We start from the raw sequence: 19,060 nt of genomic DNA on the forward strand, positions 1-19,060 counted from the left end.
AAAATCTACCACTGTAAGGTAGAAATACATTGATATTCACTGTTCCCCTCATCACGAAGCACCTAAACAGATGCTAATATACTTTTAAGAACCTGCTTTTAGAAAATCACCTACATTCTCTGCATTCACTTTGTATGCATCAGGATACATGTTCCCCTTCAATAGCCTCTCAATGGCTTGCCTGTGAGCGAGGCAGCAGATGAATTTCATATATGTCACTGTTAATGATAATGCGCACAATCCTTATTCAAATAACCTGCTTGATAATTTCTATTGAGCAGGGCTGGCTTCAGGCCAGATTCCACTCAATTACTTTTCTCCCAAAAGGGAGTATCTGCCAGATGTCCCCCAATATCCATTCCCTCTCTTTCTTCTTCAGTATCAGAACCTCTATGAAGCAGGCACAAGATTGTACAAAGCCCCTCACCCTCCCCTGCAGGTACAAGCAGTCTTGAACCTAAGTGTTGGTCACTGGAGTGTAGGGTTGGTATAGACCCTCAGAAGAAGAGTCAGGGCTTCTGTCCTGTCCTCTCAACTGCTGCCATCCAGATAAGGTGGCTGAAGTTTCAACAGCTACCCCAGAGCAAGTAGCAGTCGGGAGTTAAAGGTACCAGAGGAACAAGATGGGGAACCCAGGTCCACCGTAACTATGACACTACCATTCAGGCTAGGCTTGCCGATGTTTTTTGGAAAGAAATGCAGGAATATCTCTTATGATCTTTCAGTATTTGGGTTTTCCTGGATGTTGCTAGTGACTAAACTATTTAACATACCTGGTGACAGTGGACGATGGGCTCAAGCAAGGCAGCTGGGCCCCTCCCTCAGGTCTGCACGCCTGAAGCTAGTGCCACTAACTTTACAATCTGCAGGCTCCCAACACACACTGCCCGTTTTGAAGAGATGCACTGAAGGTGTAGACCGCAACCGAACTGACAGCGGCAGCTTGGGGAGCAAATGAACGAGGGGCCGCCACGGTGCCTTGCTGACCAGTGCAGACTGTGTCAAGTACCAATAAAGCTTTATCGTGACACATGAACTCACATGGTTCTCCCTCCCCTTTCCTTATAGGCCCCTGCCAAAGAAGTAGCTAGACTCACAGCTAACTACTGATTTCTCTCCTGGACCATAAAACTATGTTGTAAGAAGAAATGTCCAAAAGTGAAAAGTCAGCATAAATGAGGGTTCTCTGTTAAAGTGAAAATACCTGTGAGCAGGTGGTAAATACAAGGGTAAACGGATGGATGCAGCAACCTTAGCGCCGTACCTGAACACCTCCAGCACTGTCCTCGCCGGTAGCTTGGGAGCCACTCGACTAAACGCCCTTTTGAAATCTTCTAGAGTTAAGAATCCACGATCTAGATGAAAACAAAATATCAAGCATTCACTTACTCCTATAAACCCTGTGAACTATGACTTCAGTCATAGTTGTTATGGGAAGTTAAAATTTAACATATTATTAAAATTTTTTTAAAAAGCAGTAATTTGCAGTTATCTTACATAGGTCATTATACATCCAGTGAACACTTCTCCCTGGAAGAATTTCAGAATATGGTAGTGATACCCTGCCTGTCCTTTAGTGCAGTCCTACATAAACTGAAAGGCCACTGGCAGCTTTGCACTTTCCGGGTCTCTAAGTCCTGGGGAAAGAGTTACTTAGACAGGACTGTAACGATGCACTGGGCTTCGCGTCTCTGTGATAGGCCAAAACATTTCAGGCCTCCAAATTCATTGCTTTCCAGCTTGGCATGAGACCTATTATATATTAATATGTAGAGGAAATTACAACTGTAGCCAGTGCGCGAATCTTGGAAGTTACATCTAGCATGGAAAATGATTCTTTCAGTCAGGTATGGGTCAAAGTGAGAGTTGCAAAGTGTCTCCCACATGCCCATGGCTGGCTTGTGGCTTGGACCCCCAGATGGCCAGTCCTTTGGTTATCACCCACTACAATACAGGTACAATAGGCAAGCACACAAATCCAGTTAATAATGGTAAATATTTCATGTAGGGCCAGAAACTGAGCATCCCTACTTAGGAAAAGATCCCCACCAACAGCTGTGGCCACAGTCAGAATGTGGTAGGGATGGCCCATGTTTACTGCACCACAGGGGATACATCCCCATTCCCGATTCCTCAGCAGCAACTCTTCCAGGAAAGCACTTTGCCGACACTTACAGTGCACGTCGAAAGCCGTGAAGATGTGCCTTATCTCATTACGATAGAGCTGTGCTTCCTTCTTTCTCTGTACGACATGCAGAAACCCCTCAAGTGATATGCCTAGGAATTGTGGGGGAGAAAAACAGTTTGCCAAAGATGACTACATTCCTCTTCAGGAAGAAATAAGCCAGACATGAACAGTGATAAATATCACAAAACGTTTCAGTTTTATCTTTCACAAAGGGTATTTACTCATAAATGCAGTCAGAAAGACATTATGTCGTGCTACACGCTAAGCAAGTACAACCCTAGTAACCAGTGGTGAAAACCAGAGACACGCAGGTTCACTGAGCTTCTCAGGGATGAGGAGCCATGACCTTGAAAAAGTTGAACACTCTCCCTCTGATGGGTCCAAAAGGCAGGCACGGAATCGCTTATTAAAGAAACTCGCATAATTTGCCTTTTAGCACACTGCTATAATACCTTTTCTCCCCTAGCCAGATGTCATTTCAGCAGGTTTTTTTCCCCCAACTGAGAGATAGGGTCAGAGAAGTAGTTTCTCAAAAGTCAACACCAATTGTATGCCACAGATAAAGGTGGAGAGAATATTACATAAACAATAGAGCTGGCACCATCCCCAGCCTGGATACACCCCACAACGTGTTCAGCAGCCTCGGGCTCAGCTCCCTGCGACTCTCATAATAAAAGAACCCAGCGTGATGTTATGAGGTTGGGTACTGTGCTTACAGTGTCTATTAAAAAGAATTCTAATGTGATCTTTGTAGCAGGTTTAAGGAGCGGAGCCAAGAATTTAGACATTTTAGTGAACTGAGCCTGAAATATATAGAAAGAGCAGTTCGTTTGCATAATGTAGGATTTCCATTAAAAAGTTATCATTTTGTTTTAAAAACAGCCCCAAACTATATAATAAGTATGTGTAACTCTATCGTTTGGGCGGCATAACTAATAACATTGAACCATATGTCTTTCCCAAAACAGCTTCAAGAGTTTGCAATGCTAAAATAATTTTCTTGGGACTGGAGAGATGGCTCAGTGGCTAAAAGCACAGACTGCTCTTCCAGAGGATCCAGGTTCAATACCCAACACCCACATGGAAGCTCACAACTGTCTAACTCCAGAGAATCCAATCCCAAGGCAAAAACACCAATACACATTAAAATAGATAAATAAGTTTAATTTTTCTTTTTTATTTGAGATTAATGATTTATAAGCTTTAAAAATCATGTAGTTTTATGTTTTTAAATGATTATTTTACAATTTTTAAAGACCCACCATGTGCCAGCCACTATAATAAATGCTGGAGGTAGAAGGTGCAAAAGAACATGATTTCAGTTCCCAAGGAAACGGAGTACTATGGGAGGTGGCCATTATGCAATCTGACTGCAGGTGCACACATCCCTGAAAACTGTGGCATGTGCAATGATGGGAAGAGGGTGAAAGGCTGTAAGGGGACCCAGGAGTCCTTGTGGCATAGACTCGAGGAGGGGGCTCCTAGTGGAGGAGATATTTAAGCGAAGACCCAAACCATGGAAATACAACAGTGGCCACAGAATGAGAAGAGGAGCAATCCAGGCAGGGAACAGCATATGCCAAGGCCAAGGCGTAGGAAACGAAAGGAAGACCACGCAACTAGAACGGCTTCAAAAAGAGAGGAAGAAATAATACAGAGTTGGCGAGGGACACAGGGCCTGAACTCTCAGTCCTTGGGGACTGCGGGAAATGACTGGGCGTTACTGAAGTTGCAATAGGAAGTCATTAGAAGGTTTTCATTGAGAATTGATATGATCTGATTTAGACTTTGGAAAGGCATTTCATGTTCTTGTTTTTGTATAAAAGGATTGGGAGTAAAAGCAATTATGGGAACGAGCAGTGAAAGGGACAGGGGTGGAAGGCCATGCTTTAGAACTGCAATGGCACAACTTGATGATGAGTTAGATGTGACAGGTGAAAGGTCAAATATAACACAGAGGTTCTGTATTGAGTACCCAGTGGTGTGAGGTGTCAGTTAAAGGGATGAAAGGCCCAGGGGGAAAGCAGGACCAGGGGACAGATAAAGTGCTGTGGTTTAGATGTGTTTACTGTATGACACTTTGAAGACAGCTAAGAGGAAAAATAACCCAGGAAGCCTTTCTCTTAAGGGAGCAGGCATTATCTCCCAGCTACATTGTCCAGCAGATATTCAATAAATAGAGCCATCCAGGCCCACTGGCGTCCAAGGAGGATGCACATTCCAGGATTCTCCCAGAAGACATCAAAACTGGAGGATGCAAAACTCCCTTATACAAAATGATGTAGTGTTTGAGTATAATCCTACACAACTCTCCTGTAAAGTTCAAGTCATCTCCAGATCACTTGTAGTTGCTTATGTAACTAACATAATCACTATGTAATTGGACTGCATTGTTTGGGCAACAATGATGAAGAAAAAGTACACAGGTGTTCGGTTCAGAGGAATTTTATTTCGAATACTTTCCATTGTAGTTGGTGAAAGTGTAGCAACTTTGGATGCAGAGGGTAGACTGTGCTGCACTGAATTAGCATATGCAGCATTTTTTCCTGTAGTTGCTAAGGACAGAGATTGATGCGGCTCCATTCCCATCTAATCACCCTGTGACCAGAGAACATATTTTAAAATGCTAGCTGAGGTTGAAATTAAGTCTAGCCATGCATGTTCCCAAAGATCATATCCATAACTTTAGTTTCATGAACTCCAAAAGCTAATAAATTAAATCACACCCAGAGTTGCTGAAATTCCTGAATAATTTATTCACAGGCGGTGCGCATTCTATAAGATCTATTAGCGTCCTACCTCAGCCCATGGTCCAGCCCCTCTAGCAAGCATCCTGGTGCCTCCTGCACCCACAGGTTCTTCATGAATCCTGTAAGACCCATCAGCATCCTACCCCAGGTCAAGAAGCAGCCCCTCAAAGCAAGCATCCTGGTGCATCATGCAACCACAGGTTCTTCATGAATCCTGTAAGACCCATCAGCATCCTACCCCAGGTCAAGAAGCAGCCCCTCTAAGCAAGCATCCTGGTGCTTCTTGCATCCACAGGTTCTTCGTGAATCCTGTAAGACCCATCAGCATCCTACCCCAGGTCAAGAAGCAGCCCCTCTAAGCAAGCACCCAGGTGCTTCTTGCATCCACAGACTCTTCGCACATAGTGCCCTGGCACATGCAAACACACTGCCTGAAAGCACCTTTTTCTTTACTTCTCCTAGTGAATTTTTAATCACACATCTCCTTCCAGATGCTACTGAAGTATCACCTTCACTTTAAAGGTTCTCTGCTGTTGCTCAACCTTTTGCTGCAACCAGCAGTCCAGAGGTCACAACACACTAAAGGAATTGCTTGGGCTCTATGGCAGTGGCCTGACCACATGTTTAGCTGAGAGATGGTAGGGAAAAAGATCATGTGCTATTTAAAAATTCATTCCCAGTGTTTAGCATGAAACCTGTGTGCAACAGGCATTCATTATATGCTTGCCAGGTAAGTAACATGTACTGAATAAATAAGAATAATTATGGAGATATCATTTCTAATTCTCAGCAAAAAAAAAAAAAATTAAGATATATGTTTTGAACTATCTTTAACTCCAGAGAGTAATGGCAAAAAGTGAGTCTTTTTTTTTTTAATTACATGGCCAGTAAAATAAACTATCACTTTAAGAAAAAAAATAGGATTCAGAGAGAAAAGAAATACATTCATGCCAAAGGTCTGCTCTGATCACTGCAGCTCACTCAGAGAAATGAGGGGCAGAGTATAGCTGCATAGGTCGCTGTGTGATTCATAAGGAAAGAGAGCATATGAATGCTGTGGTCTTCTTTAATTACATATTCAGATAACACAGCCATATTTGGAGTTATAAAGTATATATGTCATCATTTCACAACTGTATAGTATAAAGAGCAAATGTTCTTTGGTTTTTAATAGGAAAAAGTATTTAAATTGTATGTTTACTACCACTTAAAATGAAAATCTAATCACACAAATGACACTATTCTGAATAATCATGTCTTTTCATACTGTTTTCCCCACAGGCATATACCTCCTATTTTAAACAGTGGGAGGTCTGAGGCACAGCTACACTTAGAACCCTGTAAACACATGGTCCACAGCACGCTCTCGGGTTGCTTCCCAGGGCCACACACATCTCAACCAAGCCTCTTTTCTGAAGACTAAGTTTTCATTTAGCACAGCTTTCTTGCTGCAATACTACAATCGCTTTCCAAAGCTAACACTTAATAATTTACTATTCTAAAGCTTTGCAGCAGACACAGTGATGTAAGGCTTGTAGATCTTGCTGCCTTTTAAATGGCCCAGGAATAGAATTCCTACTACTAGCTCCACCTGCTGTCGCAATATTCAAACCGAAAATTACCACTTCAAAAAGACTCTCAATAACTCCATTTATGTCAGATTTCATACCAAATGCATTATCCGTGCCCCCCACCACCACAAAGAAAGAGAGTATGTTCTAGAAAATTCTAAATTCAGACACAATATCGAGTTCTCCGTATACACCGTTCAACTTACAGTTATCTATACACACAGCACCGGAGTTACAAATCAGGGTCACGACACTGGTGACACCAAGAATTACAGGGTCTGGCTGTTTGTGCTCTCCAACAGGTCCACAGAGGTGTACAGAACCTGCCAGTGGACCTGGATTCTAATGGTGTTTTGTAGACTTTTTTCTGTTAGCAAGATCTTTTCTAATGACAAGACAGTTCCCACATTTCCTTGTGTGGCAGTGTCACTGAGGGTGGTGGCCTCACAAGACGCCAAACTGAGGCTCACAGCTTAGGAAATATAAGACAGATAATCCAAAGGAAACAGAGGTTTATTCTTGCCTCTGGTTTCAGAGAGTCCAGTCAACGACCCCTAGGTACTATTGTCATGGTTGGAGTGCACGGTGGGAGAAACTGTCCTATTGATGGTATCAGATATCTAGAAAGAAAGAGAACCCCGATAGCCCCTTCAAGGGCACACCTAGTTTCCTGGAACTGGGTCCTGCTCCCTAAAGGCCATCACTAAGGGCCATCACGGGTTAGTGATCCAGCCGTGAAGACACACAGCCTTTGAAGAACATCATGAAGTTCAACACTTTCTACAAATCCTTCCTGATTCTGTAAGTCTAGGCATTTTCTACACAACTGGAAAATATGTCCTTCCGTCTTGTAACCTATCCTAGGCAAAATGAATGCTTTTCATGTTCTGTGATGATGATTCCTGGACTACTTAATATGTGTGATACAGATACCCATATAGCAAGAGACCACGAAGGTGAGTTTTTCCCTACTTTTTGAAAAGCTGTTTCCTACGAGGGTAATCAGCCTTCACCACAGGAGTGAATGTATTCAAAAATCAAATAAAACTATCAAATTTTTTTCTTTGAAAGTTCCATTATGTATATCTTTTTGTGGGTCACAGTTCTAAGCTTCAGGGTCAGTGCACGCAGAGAAATCCTCTTCAGAATGAAGCAGTCTGGTGTCTGGCTATCATAGGGAGCTCAAATTAGAAACTGCAATAAACCCAGGGAGAGTGAAGGAGAAAACAATAAAAATGCCAGGTGATTTGGCTGAGAGGCTGGTCCTAGGACTGGCGAAAAAGGCAAAGTTCATGCTCACTAGACCAAATATTAATTTCCCAAGAACTGAAATGCCTAAAAAACCAAGGCCTTCAAAGGAAGAAGTAGCATAATGTAGGGCTTTTCTAGTTTGAGGAAATTCAGATTATTTGAAAGCCATGCACTGTGGGGGTGGTGCACTGTGTCTGTATAAAAAGACTGTAAGGACGAAGACAAAAGTGACACCCACATGCTCAGTTGTCAGAGCAAGGGATAAGGAAAACCAGAGGACTGATATTCTCTTCCAACCGCCTGCAGAAAAGGACAAAGAGAATGGGATCTATACTGCTAGAAGAAATCAAGCTTTCCTCTATCCCTGGGCGGAGACGTGTTACAGCAGCTTAGAGATCTTATTCCTATGAACAGACAGGAGTCGTTACATTTTCATTATGGTCTCCTGACCATAAAGCTGTGCTAAGAGTGCCAAGTCCTGCCTCATTCGGCAATTTAAAGTCTCAGCCTTCTCAGAGAACTGGCCCTTATCCTCCTTCCCGGCTCTCAGCTGCATGAGGCCAGTAAACAGGCAGAATGGGGGTCATTTCCACCCATGTGCTATATTCCTTGTGGGGCAGGAGGTGGCAGGACTCCAACCAACTCTGATTTGGGAAGGATGCTTTCTTAATAGCTTGAGACATGGCAGATCAGGATGACCAGATCTAAGAGGATAGTGTTGGGACAGCATTGCTACAAGAAGAAAAACAGAGACCTGAGAGTAAACACCATGGGGGAAAGAATCGACGAGAGGTGTGAGGGAGGGGGCCTTCTCCACAGCCCAGCTGCAGAGTAGCAGTGACCAACACCCCAGCAAAGTCACTAAGATACCTGGGGCTTCTATGGGTGTGGAGTGGATGGGGAAGTCTGAATGTAGGCTGAGTTAGGATCCATGGGAGCTCGAGGAGAGCTGCTGGCAACTCTACATTCATTTTCTGCAGCCTCCTCTTGGCTCCACCCGTTACCCAAATCCTCCCCATCTTCAATGTCTGCTTCCAGGAAGGAAGTTCCCTTCTTCTCAGGTGTCTACAGTATTAGCACAACATCCAGTCACAGAGGAAAAGGCAATAACTTTTCCAGAACTTCCCTTAGGTCAGGGTCTGTCTCCTAATTCTTTCCTGTCCCTACAAGGAAGATATTTCCCATTCTCTAGAGGGAGAATGAAATAAACTTATAGATGTCTATATGCAGGCAACACATCTGGTCTTCAGATTATGATTTTAAGATGCAGCAACTCCAGTCTACACAGAGAAAGAACTACGAAGTTCAATAAGATGTGGAAGGCTTCACTCCTGCTATCTCTTAACATTTGTTCTCAAACAGGAGTCTGATATCTCAAGATACACACAAGTACGGGACCTAAAAGACTAGAAATGGAAATTTAAATTTAGAAAAATATATTTACTCAGCTAACAAATCAGACAAGACAGTAATAGACAAGGCACACAAGCCAACTGACCATTAACCTAATAATCATCTACAAATTATTTTTCAATTGAACTTACACTGGATAGCATGACTGAGTCAAACAGCCCATAATTACCATGATGATGAATCAATCCCTTTGATTTTCCCATCATTCAAATCTGAAGGTTAAAATTAACTTCCAGGAAAGACTTTGCTTGTGTAAGTATGAAAGAAAAAGATTTTTTTTTCGAGACAGGGTTTCTCAGTAAAAGATTATTTTTAAAGAGGTTATGATATAAGGAAACAAAAAAATTTGCAATGTAGCCTTCAAACAAAATCAAAATTCTGAGGTACTTTATCTGGGCTCTTCCCACCCCGACTCTGCCCCCAGACCATATTCTATAAAGCATTGTGATAAAAATGAAGATAACTGTGTGAAGACTCCACTGAGCATGCTCACTAGGTTCTCATCTGTAGTGCTTGTTCAGCATACAGTGAGCAAGCAAAAGCACCATTAATTTACATGCTGCTATTCAAACAATGCCCTATGTCTCACTCTACAATGGCGGCAGATCATCTGGGAGTCTCATATTCAGGGCACATGGTCTTTGACTTTCATAGAGCCATGCTGACATGTCCTGGCATTAAACATGAACCTACCCTAAAGAAAACTTAAGGGACAGCTGCAAAAGTCACTACTGTATGTACTGAACTGTCTGTGGGCTTGGATATCCACTCAGTAGCCTCTTCCCATAAGAGAGCATGGAAGAAATGCCCCAGGCCAGGGACTGGCTGTCTAGAAGGTGTTTCCTGTGTGGGCACTGACTGCTGTACCTGCTTGTTTCTCTATTTGCTCTGGATGCTAGGATTCAGAAGAGTCTGAAACTGTGACTGCTGATATCGAACCTGCTGATTTGCCATATGTAACCTGACAACATTCCTTATTTCAACTATCCTGTTCCTTAGGGGAGTAAATATCAGCCCTAGTCCTGCTGTGACCATAAACATGACCCATGGCACTATTGAAAATCAAGGGAAGAGTTTATCAGGCGGCCATGACAGCAAGTTCCTAGTCAGTTGTAGCATTCTAGGCAAACGACTTAACTACTCTAAACTTCATATTTTTAATGTCTCAAAGGGGGGGAGCAATTGATAATATCATAAAGTTGATTAAATAGCTACCACAATGTGCTCGTTACAGAGCTGCACATAATTGTCAAGAAATGACGCCTGTAATTATTGTCTATAAAATAACAAATGATGTAACACATGCAAAAGTCTTCTCTAAAGACTTGTACAAATGCCAGCTGTATGTTCTCTTACCTCTTTTCTGTATCAGTCTCATCTTAAAATAGGGCACAGGTGAGTGTTTCTAGGCTTCTTCTAGTTCCAGTTTCTTTCAACAATGTAAGACAAGCTGTGAGCAAAACCTTCTGAGTAAGGAAGCCTGTATACTGACATCGATCTCATTAGTCATCTATCACTTCTTTAACTAGATGGCTTGACTTTTTTTTTCTCAAGTCCTTTGTCTTGGCTACTCTAGTTCGTTGATATTCAAACCCACTTGCCTGTTGGGTGACAGAAGTAAAAATCCATACTACCTCTTCGCTACTTATTTGGGAATCCCCCCAGATTCTCCCAGAAAGTACTTTTTAGCTATCCTATACCTATTACTAACAGCGTTGACTCAACTTTGCGTTTTTCTTCATTTTCATAAGAGACTTCTAACAGACACGACCCATCTTCTAAGAGGACTACAAGTCCTTGTAAGTCAAGATCTGGGCACCCAGCTACTGTCCCAAACTGGAGTGAGGTGCATCTTCAGAACACTGCCCTTATTTAGGAACAACTGAGTCAAGATGAATCCAGAACATGTGTCTAGACCTCATTTAGGAAGCTCTAGTGTCAAAGAACCCTGCATAGACACCTGCTATGGCCTTGACTTGAACAGCTGTGGAGCTATGTATGGTGATAAAGGGCTGTCATGTCAATACTTGGAAGGTGCAGGCATGAGTTCAGGGTCATCCTTGATTATGTAGAAAGACTGAAGCTAGCCTGGGCCTCATGAGATTCTGTCTTTTAAAAAAAAAAAATCCTTTGGGTAGCAGAAAGAGAATTCCCAATCACAAATACCCAGAAGAACTTTGAGGAAAGGATTATCAAAATAGGTACAATTTCAGAAAGCTAAAGGGCCAACACTTAACTCCTTCAATGTAAAATCACTATGGAGAGATTCTGGAGAGAGTTCAGAGGTTAACAGCCCTTGCTGTCCTTGCAGAGGACACAGGTTCAGCTCTCATCCACATGGTGGCTACTACCACCAGGCACACACATACATGCAGAAAAAACACTCATAAACATGAAAATAAAATAAATATGAAAAACACACTATGGAGAGAGACAACATACTTGAAGACATTTAATCTCTCCATAATCCACTTCTTTCAAGAGAAATGCCAGGTGGCAAATGTGACCCTTGTGATCTATGGGGAAGAAAAAGAGTAGATGGTGTGAAATTGGTTTAGGATTGGCAGTTCTAATAGAATGAATTCATGTTAGCAGCGGAGTTGGATGGTTACTTCTGGCGGAATAGCTATTTAACTGTTTCTCTTAGATGTCTGTGGCCTGGAGTCACAGCAGTCAAGTAAACACGAGCTAAAGCTGCATGGGGAGGGAGAATTGGTGCCCTAGTTATAAATCTATTCCTTTAATCCCGAAGAAAGAGATGCTCTGAGAAAGATAATTTGATATTGATCTCAAGACTGGGAGAAGGGAAAATGCTAGAAGCTTGGAGACGAAAGCAGGTCTTCACAGTCAATTTTGGAACAAGACACAAAGCACCTACATTTGATCTCAACCTTCCAAATTAATCCTTCCGCTGCTACCCCCTGAATTTCTCTGATATCTAATTTACTTAGTGACCTTTTGAAATATCTTTTAACACTAAATTATGGAAAGAAGCATCCTAATGATTTGGTTGAAAAATGGTTGTGAGAGTCATTCTTTGATATCAAATGCAAGGATACACATACTGGAGTAAGTCCCCAAGCCTATTATCAAAGTTAGAGACCCCTAAGTCTGTTTTCAGTTCTGGAAAACTCGAGGTGAAGCAACCCTTTGGCCATAATGAATCTGAGAAAATGGGTCAGAATACGGCAGTCTTCATTACACACAGAAATCAGGTACAACAGACACCGTGCCAATGTACTGACTGTGGAATACTTGTGCCTGCACATTAAAGCTGTCCGAAGGAAGCTCCCCAACTGCTGCAAATGACAAGCACTCTGAATGAAGTCAGCATGCAACCACTAGAAAGTTAGCAAGGACGGTGACTTCATGACATAAGTTATCTTCTACCACAAGTCAACCTCTCTGACAGGAGACCTAAGCAAACAAAAAGAAGAGGGAAGTAGAGGCAGCATGGCATGAAGCAGCCATTAGCTTCACTGCAGAGCGCACACACACAGAGGAAATGCTTCTGGAACAAAGGAAGGAAACCTTACGCCAGAATTCATGCTTCAATAACACCCCACTTTTTGCACTGGGGTGAAACCCTATGAATTCAACTTAAATGGAAACACTTTTTCATGTAGTCATGTTTACTAAATGTGAGAGAGACTTTACTAGGAGGAGCCCTAAGAAAATACTGAGCATAGAGAAAGTTACCCTGAAAATCGACATTTGTGCCGAACTCACTGCACAGTAAAGAACTGGGAAGTCCATCTTTTAGAACCCACACTTCTCTGTATACCTCAGAGAAATGAAGAAAATCAAGCTATTATCCCAGTTCATCCCTTCAGTTAAGGAAAGAACTTCTTCGGTGTGGGGCTAGAGAAGTAGCTCAATTGGCAAAGTGCTTGCCAAGCATGCAGGAGGCCCTAAGTTCAAATCTCAACTCTGCATTAAACCAGGTATGGTAGACAATGCGTGACATTCCAGAACTGGGGAGATGGGGACATTGTCAGCTCCTTAGAGAGCTTCAGAACAGCTTGTGCTGCATGGAACTCTATCTCAAAGAAGGACAAACAACAACTAAAGTACCATCCAACAACAACTAAAAATTCTTCATGGAGTTAGAGCCTTAGTTCAGATCAGAAAACATATATAAGACAGAGAACTATGGAAAGGATGACTGTTAAGGTGTCTTCAGCCACAGTCAGACTTCACACAGCAGAGATAAAGCACAAAAAATAATGAGCAAGGGGAAGACCTTTGTCCAGGCAGAATAGTCCATTGGCTATTGGGACTATTGCCTATCAGGGGACTCTTGGGACAGAGAAACCCAATCAGCACTAAAGAAGCAGGAAGGCCTCCTGCCAAAAGACAAAACTCTTTGTAGACTGGATTATAAGCACAGAAACCTTAAGAGGAAAAAAATGCAGGAAAAGTTTCACCAAGACATTACAACTAACTGGAGCATCAAAGAAACAGTATTTTAAATATTTTGAAAGTGTGAAAATTTCAACAGGAAATTAAAAACCTGGGAAAACTATATTAAGTTAGGGATTAGGTAAAACATCTGTTCTTCTGAAAATATTGTTCTAAAATCCATACTTTATATAAGGTATCTAAGTAAGTACACACACACACACATACACGTGTGTGTATGTGCGTGCGTGTGTGTGTGTGTGTGTGTGTGTGCATGAGTTGGAGAGTTAGTTCAGTGGTTAAGAACACTTGTTGCTTTTGCAGAGGACCTGGGTTTGGTTCCCATCACCCACAGTGGGCAGCTCACACATGACTGCTACTCCAGTTTCAGGGGTGGGCACCTATACATACATAGTGCATATAGAGAAAATCAGATACATATGCATCCAATAAAAACATGAATAAGTAAATGTGTTTTCCATCGAAGTATCATGAAAATATCTTACAATAGCACTGAAGAGGCTCTGCAGGTAAGAGTACTTGTTGCTCTTGCATAAGACCTGGGCTTGGCTCCCAGCACCCATATGGTGATGCACAACCATCTGTAATACTAGTTTCAGGGCATACGAACTCCTCTTCTGATCTCCACAGATCCCAGGCACTCATATGGCGTGCATACATACATGCAGGCAAAATACCCACACACATAAAATAAAATAAATCTTTAAAAGATATCTTACCATATGATATAGTATATTAAAGTATAAATAACAATTAAAAATGTCATGACACTGTGCTTCCTGCAATATAAAAATGGTATTGGAAGGCTAGGGTGTTGAAATAGGTGCGGCGGGGCTGCGTCCCCAACACCCCGGCCGCTTGCTAGCTCATGCCCAAAATAACAACACACAAACTGTATTCATTTAAGAACTGCTTGGCCCATGAACTCTCCTCTTCTCCGCTAGCTCTCGCACCTGGACTAGCCCATTTCTAATAATGTGTGTAAGCACCCCAAGGTGCGCTTACCGGGAAGATTCTAGCCTAAGTCCATCCTGTCCGGGAGCAGAGCAGAGTCTGACCTCACTTCCTCTTCCGCCCAGAATTCTATTCTGTTTACTCTTCCCACCAATGCTTTAACCTATCAGGGCCAGCCAAGCAGTTTCTTTATTGCTCAGCCAATGAAATCAACAGATTGATATGACAGTCCCACATCACTTCCTCTTTTTCTGTTTAAACAAAAAAGGAAGGCTTTAACTTAACATAGCAAAATTACATATAACAAAACAGTTATCAAGTAAAAATTACAATAATCTATATCATAACTAAGGAAAACTATAACGATAACTAACTATTCTTCAATTCCTTCAAAGATTCCAGAAAGATACAATATTACCTAAGCAAACAAGAAATCCAAAGCTCTAGAAATGACAGAGACATCTCGCTGCTTGGACAGTCACCCAAAGTTCCTCTGTATCGTTGGGGCATCCATCTTCAGCCTACAGGCCCATAGTTTCCAGCAGACATTTCCACAAAGCAGGAAATTTCAAAGGCAGTCACTATCTGCTTGTCCTGAAGAATGTCTTGCAGACTCTTTCATGAATCAGGAACCCCAAAAGGTCATCTCACCTTTAGGCAAGTTCAGCAGTCCTCTCTCTGCGGGTTCTCTGTGTCCGGTTTATGCAATAGTCCAGGCAAGAGCAGTTTCTTGCCCAAATGGCTATCAAACGCCATAAGGATCCTCTTCGATGCCCATCTTCCTCTTGATGTAGATTGGTGCTGCCAGGAGCAGAGTGTCTCATTGTCATGAAAAGTCCTAAGTTATTAAAACATTTAATAGCATATTCCGTAGTCTTTGAAAGATATGAAGAATGCCGATCTAACTGAAATATATATCTATATATCTAGAAAATCTAACTAACATGACTACAAACTTGACTATTATTAATGATTATCCATTAACAACCTATATACATTACATTTTTAAATGAACTACATAATCACAATACCTTAATAAAGATCAGAAATACATATACATATAACAAAACTGACCTTAAATCTCTATCAATAAAGCAAAATCTATACTAATGCAAATTATTCATATCTCTATCATATCCCCCTTTAAATGTAAAAGAATATTTATAAGCAATATTTGGGAACATGGGTGCAGTTATTTCTCTCCGAACTGCTTCCTGCTGAATGGGGGCGTCGTTAATTAGGTCTTTCATGGTATAACCTGTGTGCCAGGGCCATGTCAGTTGGCAGTTGAGTGAAGCAATTTTCTGAAGGTATTCACAGCAACCGTTCAGGAGGGCGTGGTCCATCATACCATATCGAAATAGAAGAAATGAACAGGGTCTCATCCTCTGTGAAAATAAAATAGGAAACTCCTTTTGAAAGCATCATGTCCTTAGATCCAAATTTCAAAGTCAAGGCATCAAAATCTTTACGTTGGATTAGTTCAGCAGCATTTATAAACAAATATCTTTTAGCATCTGTTGCTCCTTCCTCAGCATTCAAACAATTCAAAGAGAGCATAATAGTATACAGTATCAAGATTCTCTGTGTATTTTCCATCTTTGTATGCTTTATTTTAACCTCTATTTCATTTATTTTTACTTATTTTATATTCTCTGTATCTCTTTGACCTGGAATAACTCTGTAGACCAGGCTCTCCTTGAACTCTCAGAGATCTGCCTGTCTCTGCCTCCCAGGCATTGGGATTAAAGGTGTTTGCTACCACACCTTGAACTCACAGAGATCTGTTTGTCTCTGCCTTCTAGGCACTGGGATTAAAGGCGTGTGCCACCACAGCCTGGCCGGCCTTGAACTCACAGAGATCCGCTTGCCTTTGCCTCGGGAGTGCTGGGATTAAAGGCGTCTGCCACCACCGCCTGGCCGGCCTTGAACTCACAGAGATCTGCCTGCCTCTCTGGATATTATGGGCCTGAAGGCAGAGTGTATCTCGGACTCAGCCCTGGGGCCCGAGTCATAAACTAAGAAAATGACACCCGGGAGCGTGCTGTGTTAGCTAGCAGGCTACGCGCTTGAGTCGGGGGCAAAATAGCCCGACGTTGGACGCCAAAATGTAACGGCGTAAGCGAATGCAGACAGATTGTCAAAATATAGACAGCTTTAATGGAGGAATAGACTTACAGAACCACTGTTCCGGCGGAGACCAGGAAAGCAGAAGAGAGCTCTGGGAGCACGCTCACCAATTTTATAGGAGAACTTTAGCCTGAGGCGAACACGCCCCCTAAGGGGTGGGACTTATCCCTACACTAGGGCTACAGCTCACTCTCAGGTCAGCAAGTGATGAGGGTGTATGAGGCTCTGTATTCAACCCCTAGTATCACTAACAGTAAAGAAGGTTTCAACTTGGTCAGTGGAAAGGTCAATGTGTGAAGAGACAAGGTTGGCCATGAGTTTTCAGTAGTCCTGATGGAGACATCAGGAACGGTGTCCGTGGAACTGATACACAAGATTTGCAGCAATAAGACCTGCAATTGCAAACAAATCCAAGAGCCTGAGTAAGACTATTGAGTATTACTCATTAGCTACTACAAATGTGTACAGAAAAGATTTACTTGCTTTTCTTCACATTTTCTAAAATTTCAAATGTAAAATTTCACAGTGTGCAAAAGTAGAGAGGAAAAATACAGCACATGCCCAGAGAAACAAGACTATGATTTAATAAATGTTTGGAAGAAAGCGAGCATAGACTGTAAATTCTACTACTTAATATTCTTTCTTTGATATTTCATAGACTTCACCACTGGAACCCTCCAGGCCTACCTAGACCTTTCTTTACAGGAAGGGTTTTTACTCAGAATTCAGTTTTTTTTTAACAGAACTGCTCCCATTATCTCCTTCTTCTGGGCTTTCTAGCAGGTTGTCTTTCAGGAAATCTAGTGTTTTCATCTAAGCTGCTAAACTGTTGATATAACCTTGTATGTCCTAATTATGCTTTAAATAACTATGGGATCTATCACTGTCATTCATGAGATTGGTAATTTGGGTGCCCCACCTATGTGCTTCACAGTTTTATTGATTCACTAATAGAATAAATAAGTCAGCTCTTAATTCCTTTGTCTTTCTCTTCACAGTCTCACTGATTTCCACTTTAATCTTTGTCATTTCTTCCTTCCATTTACTTGGGCCTCATCTGCATTATATGTATAAATACATGCACACATAGCCAGACCAGCTGTTCCTTTTGTAGTTAAAAGTCAAAGGTGAGGTCACCAATTTGAGTTTGCTTTTCTTTTTCATAAGACAGAAATTTAACACTACTTCCTAAGTACTATTTCCAATGCATCGCATAACGATGTGAAATGTTTCCTTAAAGTAAAAATATTTTCTAACTCTTCCCTTTGATTTTATTTGACTTATGAGTTATTTATAAGCATGCTGCTTAGTTTCCAAATAGCTGGAACTTTTCCTGGACAGGCCCTGCTATTGATTATAATTCAACCACAAAGAGTAAATATACTGTAAGATCTAATCTGCTGTATGCATGTGCTGTGAAGACTTGGGAGGAACTTACCTGGCAGTTCCTGGGGGGAGAACTCTCCAGAGGACAACTGGGTCAAGCTGGTGGTTGATGGTGCTGCGGGTCTTCTTTAGCCTCACTGACTGGAGTCTACCTGCTCTATCATCCACAGGAATGAAGAAACGCCAACCACCATTGAAGACTTACTGTTTCTCTCCTCCGTTTCATCTGTCTTTCCTTTCGTGTACTCAGAGTTTTGAATGGTGATGTAAATGTTCAATACTGCTGAGTATTCTTGATGGACTGACTCCTGCGACTCTGAAACGCCCATGCTCGTCCCACGTCATTCCTTCTCCTCGTCTACTGTACTTTACCTTAGCTAGCTCTCTCCCCATCTATATTAGTTCTATAGAGTTTCATCCTCTTAACTGTGCCTCTATAATTAAAGTGGACTGTTTAAAAATAAACCAAAAAGTGAGGAGAACTCTCTATTCAGCGAAGTTACCAAAATGTTGCAGAGACATTCCAGATTCTAGAGCTCTGACACCAAAAACTAGTTCTGTAGTAAAAGGGGGAGAAGCTATTAAGGACATTACTAGATCAACTGGTAAAATAGAATATAGATGGTAAATTAGATAAACAGCAATGTACTGGGGGAGAAAGATATAGTATAAGAGAACAGATAAGGCAAATGGAAGCTATTAGCAATAAATGAATTTGGATAAAGGACATAAAGCTGTTTTCTTACTACTTTTGCTTTGTAGCTTTTGTATGTTTTAAATTATTTCCCAAAGAAAGGCACAGTTTTGAAAAAATCAACCCATCGTGATCTGGATCCTAGCTCCTCAAACAAAACAGTGTTTGCCTACTCACTAGCTGGCTCGATCTGCCTCCCCCAATCCTTTCTCCTTCATCAGACCATTTTGTTAAGCACAGAAAGAGGTTCTTCCATCAAAAAAACAACAAAACAACAACAACAAAAAACAAACAAACAAAC

The 19,060-nt window shown here is 41.7% G+C and overlaps 1 protein-coding gene across 2 annotated transcripts in view; it reads right to left on the reverse strand.

Moving 5' to 3' along the window:
* Efcab11 (EF-hand calcium binding domain 11) overlaps window positions 1-19,060 on the reverse strand; it is a 174,028-nt gene that overhangs the window by 143,443 nt on the left and 11,525 nt on the right. For both annotated transcript variants that reach the window (XM_050151515.1, XM_050151516.1), the window contains exons 4-5: window positions 2,176-2,277; window positions 1,265-1,355 (exon numbers count right to left, since the gene is read on the reverse strand). In XM_050151515.1, the coding sequence (XP_050007472.1) occupies window positions 1,265-1,355; window positions 2,176-2,277 (193 nt within the window). The remainder of the gene's footprint in view (window positions 1-1,264; window positions 1,356-2,175; window positions 2,278-19,060) is intronic.

This window comes from Alexandromys fortis, unplaced genomic scaffold (assembly GCF_014885135.2).
Source record: "Alexandromys fortis isolate MF-2015 unplaced genomic scaffold, M_Fortis_MF-2015_v1.1 scaffold_63, whole genome shotgun sequence".
Classification (NCBI taxonomy): domain Eukaryota; kingdom Metazoa; phylum Chordata; class Mammalia; order Rodentia; family Cricetidae; genus Alexandromys; species Alexandromys fortis.